We start from the raw sequence: 5,236 nt of genomic DNA, 5'->3' as shown, positions 1-5,236 counted from the left end.
GAGGGTAGTCTATTTTTAACTTACCCATTAGAGTCCAAAAGGCTGCTCTCAGAGTCCCCTTTCTATCTGGTTCCCAAAAAGACTCCTTGATGGAATCTGGGCTCTTGCTGGGAAAGAACCTGGGTCTCTGAGGGAGGCTTGAGCCTACGAAACTGGCCTATAAGTCGGTGATGGCCATTCAGTGAAGGCATAGCAGCAGCAAGCAGAAGAGAGCCCAGCCACCAAACCTGCCGCTAGGGAGAGGAAAGGGACCAAAAACACAGATGTGCAGCAAGCTTCCCCACCATTCAGCAGACACCCACGGAGGCCCCAATCAATGTCCGATGGGGGACCCAGAGGCAGCCAAGGCAAGGTCCCTGTCCTGTGGAGACCACAAACTGACCAGAGAGACAGACACGCAAAGCAGCAGCCTAGAAGAGCTGTAGCAGGAGACAGTCTAAGTTCCCCGAAGGCAGGCCTGGCCCCACTTCCTCCCGGCCAGGTCACCCTGGGCAAGTATTTCATAGCTTGTCCTGTCTTCCTTGCAGGCTTTTTCAGAGGACCAATGGCAGTGATGTGTGTGACTGTGATAGTAAAATACCCCTAAGGGACTCAGGAGCTTATTGTGAATTGGACTCGTGGAGGAAACCTCAGAAATTATGCTCACACATGGATTTAAACGTAAACCTACAGAAGGACACAGGTGTGGAGGCTTAACTGGAGGCTGTACTTTTACACTCTCTGTGGATTCAGATGTGACAAACCTGTCTCTTCCAAGACCCCATCCCCCCAACCACCTTCTCCTTTCAAAGGCCTATCCCCCGGGGAAGACTTGCCCTCTCTCAGACCTCCTCTCCTCAGAAGCCTTTCCTGATTACCGCTGTGTGGTGAAAAACAGACCACCCCGCCCCCATTCCTGGGTCTGAAATTCCACCACTAGAATCAGAGCCATAGAATTTAAAAGTTGGAATGGACCTTCAAGCTCCAGTCCAACCGCCACCCCAGAGAGGAATCCTGTCCGCAGACACCCTGACAGATGGCCCCAGTCGTCCTCTCCTATGCTTCTCCAGTGTTCAGGGGGCAGCCCCGGCACTGTGGACCCATCACTGTGTGAGCCCAGAAGGAATTCACCTTTTCTAAGGTCAGCCTCCTAGTGCAGGCCCACATGACTGGGAAAGAGAACAAGGAGAGCCTTGGTCAGCCTGAGCCAGGAACTCAGCATCTGATGAGTAGCTGAAGACAAGCACCAAGGAACTGGGCAAGAGGCTAGAGAGGGAGCCAGGACCCAAAGAAGTGGGCCCCGGAAGGGAGGCAGGCAGGTGCCAGACCCGCTGGGTAAGTTTGCCTTGGGCCCCTGCCTGCGTGCAGCACACGTGCACACATGCACACACACGGCATACAGACTCACACTTTCACCAAGTTGCCTGTCACACAGCCCAACCAGGGCCTCAATGGGACCTGGAGGCAGAGGAGGACCACTTTGTTCCAGAAAACTAGTATGAACTCCGGACAACTCAAGCCTCCGAACCCAGGCAGCTCAGCAAAGCACCAGGAGATGGCCCTGACAGCAGAGGGGACAGCCCAAAGAGGGTCTGCCTGACAGCTGGGCTCCTCAAATCCCACAGGCCAGCCCTAACACTCCAGCAAGGCCCAAGGAGAAAAGCTTCCCTGGCTGCAGCTGTCACATCTGCCTGAGAGGGAGGAGGCACAGCGGAGCAGCACCTGATCCCAGGATCCCTTCTCAGCCCGCCAGCCCAGGAGGCCCGTTCAGCCGCTGGCAGCCCAGGGTGAAACATGAAGACTGAACAGTCCCCCAGGGATGCTGATGGCAGTCTCTGGGCACAGCAGTGAGGGGCAAGCTGGGTCACAGGGCGGAGGACGCTTCTCCCGTAGGCTCCTGTCCCTGCTGGTTTGGGAGGGGGCGACTTGTGTGGCTCTGGGGCCCGGGCCCTTCCTCCCCCGCCTGACGCAGGCCAGAGCTGCCCAGCTGGGTGCAGGACGCCATCTTGGGTCAAGGTGCAGCCGCAGGGGGCTCCCCTCGGGAGCTGGGGAAGAGAGCCCCTGAGAACCAGCAAGCCCCCTACTCCCCACCCAGGGCGCCAAGACCTACTCAACTGGCTTTGCAGTAGAGAGAGAAGAGGAAGGACGGAGGGGTTGGAGAAAAAAGGGGGAAATAACAGAGGGGGGCAGGGAAGGGAGTGGGTGCCCCCAAGAAGGGAGGCTCCAGAAAAGCGAAACGCAGTTTGGCAGCCCGAGGGCCGCGGGCCCCAGCGATGGGGGGCTGGGGGAGGCCGGGGGCGGGCCCTGGACCCACGCCAGCTCCGTCTGCGCCGAGGGGGAGGGAGGGCAGGGCGGCCTGGGGGAGGGGAGCCGGGGTGAGGGCGGGACACAGACTGCGGCCGCCTGCGGCTCCGAAGCTCGGGGTCTCCGGGGGCGCGGGGACGTGGGGCCGAAGACCCCGATCCGCAGCCTTGGCGAGGCCTCGTCCTTCACTGTACAGATGCGAAGCTTTCAAGGACACGTCTGCACCGGCCCAGCGGGGGTGCGTGTGCGTGAGTGTGTCCGCGTGCGTGTGAGTGTGTGCGGGGGGGGGGCGTGCTGCTGCAGGGGGCGACCCCGGGCGCCCCCACCGGCACCGCTCCCGGTCCCGGCCCCGCTGCTCTCACCCCCGCGTTTTCCGGCCCCCGCGGCCCCGGCCCGGGATCTTCGCCCGCCCCCGCCCCGCCCCCACACTGCGGCGCCGCCGCCACCGCCACCGCCGCCGCCGCCGCCCCGGCTCCCACGGCCCGCGGCGGGGGCAGGGAGGAGCCAGGCACGACGTGCCCCCCCCCCGCGCCGCCCGGCCCTCCGCGGGGAGGTGTGCCCCCCAAGTGGCACTCTCCCCACCTCCGCCGCCCCTCCCAGATCCGCTGGCACCCCGCACCCCCAGCCACAGGTGGCCGGAGGAAGATCGCTACGCAGCGCTCCCCGGCCCGGCCCCCCGATCACCCCTCGGCCCGCCCCCGGGGGCCTCCCCGGTCCCCCGCCCCGCCGGGCCGAGGAGGGCCGGGAGCCGGGGGGAGGGGCGGGGGGCCGGGTCGTGCCAGGCTGCCATTTTCTGCCGCCGCCGCGGAGCCTGCGCGGGGCCCGGCCCCCGCCCCCCTCCTCCGCTCCCTGCTCCCTGCGGGCCGCGGCGGGGGCCGATTATTCCGGGTCGGGGTCCGCGCCCTCCAGCGCCCCGGCCGCAGGCCCCAGGCGGGGCCCCGGGGCGGGGGCAGGGCCCGGAAGGCGGGGGGCGGCCAGGCCGGGGCCCCTGCTGCAGCGCCGAGCCGGGCACCGCGGCTGAGGCCGGCGGTGGAGGGGGCCCCCCGCGGCATTGTATAGACTTGAACTTGAGCCCGGAGCCGGGCGGGGGCGGGGAGGGGGCTCCGCGCCGGGAGCGGGCGGGACGGGAGGGGGCGCCTGCCGAGCCCGCGGGGACATAAACAAACCCTGAAATCCCCCGCGCCGCCCGGGCCAGCCCGGCCCGCCGGCCCTGCCCGCAGCCCCGGCCCCGCGAGCGCCCGGCGCCGAGTTGCAGGGGTCCAGGAGCGTGCCCCGAGCCGGGCACTGCCCGCCGCCGTGCCCCCCGCCCGCCTCCCCTCCTCCCCGCCCGCCTCCGGGCCGGCCTGCCGGGCCGCCAGTAGCGGCGCTCATTACCGTGTGGCCGGTCGGGTCGGGCCGGCCCGGCTGCGCGCCCTAGTGCCGCGGCGCCGCGTCCCGGCTCGTCCTCTGCTCTCGCCGCCGCCGCCGCCCGCGCGCCCTCCCTCCCTCCCTCCCGGCCCGCCTGCCTGCCTCGCTCGCTCGCTCCCTCCCTCCGCTCGCTGTCGCGCTCCCTCTCTCCGCCTCCTCCGCCGGGTCCCCCCCTCCCACCCCTTCTCTCCGCCTTCCTCCTTCCCTCCCTCCGGCCGCCCGCGGGCCCAGGCCTCCGCCCGCTGCTCGCCCCCCGCGGCCGCGCTGGCCCCGGCCCCGGCGCTGCGGAGCCGGCCCGGGAGGCAGCGGCGACTGGGGGGCCCCGGGGCGCCGCGGCGGGAGCGGCCTGGGCGCGCGGCCGGTCCTAGCGCCCTCGGCCCGACTTCCCGGCCTCTGCGGCCCCGCCGGGGGTCCCCGCACGCTGCGAGACGGAGGGCCGGACTCGGCAGCGCCCCGACCCTGCGCTGGGCCTGGGCGCCCCGACTCGGCCGCGCTCCCGGCCACTCCGCCGGGGGCTTCGCTGCAGCCCTCCCCTCGCGGGGCGCCCCGCTACCTGGCGCTGCCTGTGCGCTGGGTCCCCGCATCCAGCACTGGCCGCAGGGACAGCGGCCCCTCCTCTCCCCGGGCCGGTGTCAAGTGCCTCCCCCCGGCAGCCCGCGGAGCCCCCGGCGGCCTTCGCCCTGCAGTTCTCCCGACCTCCACCAGAGCCCACTGCACTCTGCCTGCCTCAGCACTGGGGCCGGGGACAGCAGCGCCGGTCCGTCCGCGCCGCAACCCCCACCCCACCCGCCACCCCTGCCAGGTGCCGCCGCCGAGCGGAGGCCAGCCCACTCCACAGGGCCGAGGTCGGGGCGCCAGGCCCATCCAGGACGTCCTGAAGGCTCGAGCGTCTCTATAGGGTGACCGCCCCCCCCTTGAAGGGAGTGAGCTCTCCATACCTTGAGGTGTCCAAGTAGAGTGTCCTCAGTTGGGCAGCGGAAGACTGAAAGATTTCGTGGGGTGGGAGGCCGAATTAAATGACAATGAAGATCCCTTTCAGCTCTAAGATTCTGTGCACACCTACACTCCACCCTCACGCTTACTCACCCCTTTGCGTGGGGGTTGTTCTCGTTTCCCATAGAGTTCTCGGGGCTCTAGGTCTCTGACTTGGGGCATCTCCATCTACTCCCACCAGCACAGCCACCCTCTGCTCATCACTCTCCTCCAGCTGCCACCTCTAGGACTTGGTGCTGGGCCCTCTGACCTCCAGCCCAGCTCCCCACTTCTGTCTGTACCTCCATCAGCCATCTCCCACTGTGCAGCCCCATTCCACCCAGCGCTTCAGCTACATGACAGTGCCCTGAACTCCCTGCCCAGGGACATGGTGTGCTCCCTTCCCCAGACCCTGCCATCCCACCTGTAGTCAGGGGCTACTGAAGTTGGGCACCCTGGCCCTCACTGCTGAAGCCAGTCCTACTTTTCCCTTCTCCCCACTGGCTTCACCCTTTCTAGGGTCTCAGGAACAGAGTTACCTAACTCTTTGGGACACGGAGCTGACCTTTCATCC

General features: G+C 67.8%; 1 protein-coding gene across 1 annotated transcript; it reads left to right on the top strand.

Moving 5' to 3' along the window:
* The first annotated feature begins 323 nt into the window (after positions 1-323).
* On the top strand, positions 324-4,593 carry LOC131411728 (basic proline-rich protein-like). Its single transcript, XM_058550711.1, has 3 exons — positions 324-347; positions 2,075-3,206; positions 3,479-4,593. The coding sequence occupies exons 1-3, from the start codon at positions 324-326 to the stop codon at positions 4,591-4,593; spliced, it is 2,271 nt and encodes a 756-aa protein (XP_058406694.1).
* Positions 4,594-5,236: the final 643 nt, after the last annotated feature.

This window comes from Diceros bicornis, chromosome 12, assembly GCF_020826845.1.
Source record: "Diceros bicornis minor isolate mBicDic1 chromosome 12, mDicBic1.mat.cur, whole genome shotgun sequence".
Lineage (NCBI taxonomy): Eukaryota > Metazoa > Chordata > Mammalia > Perissodactyla > Rhinocerotidae > Diceros > Diceros bicornis.
This window is presented reverse-complemented; position numbering and strand designations above follow the sequence as displayed.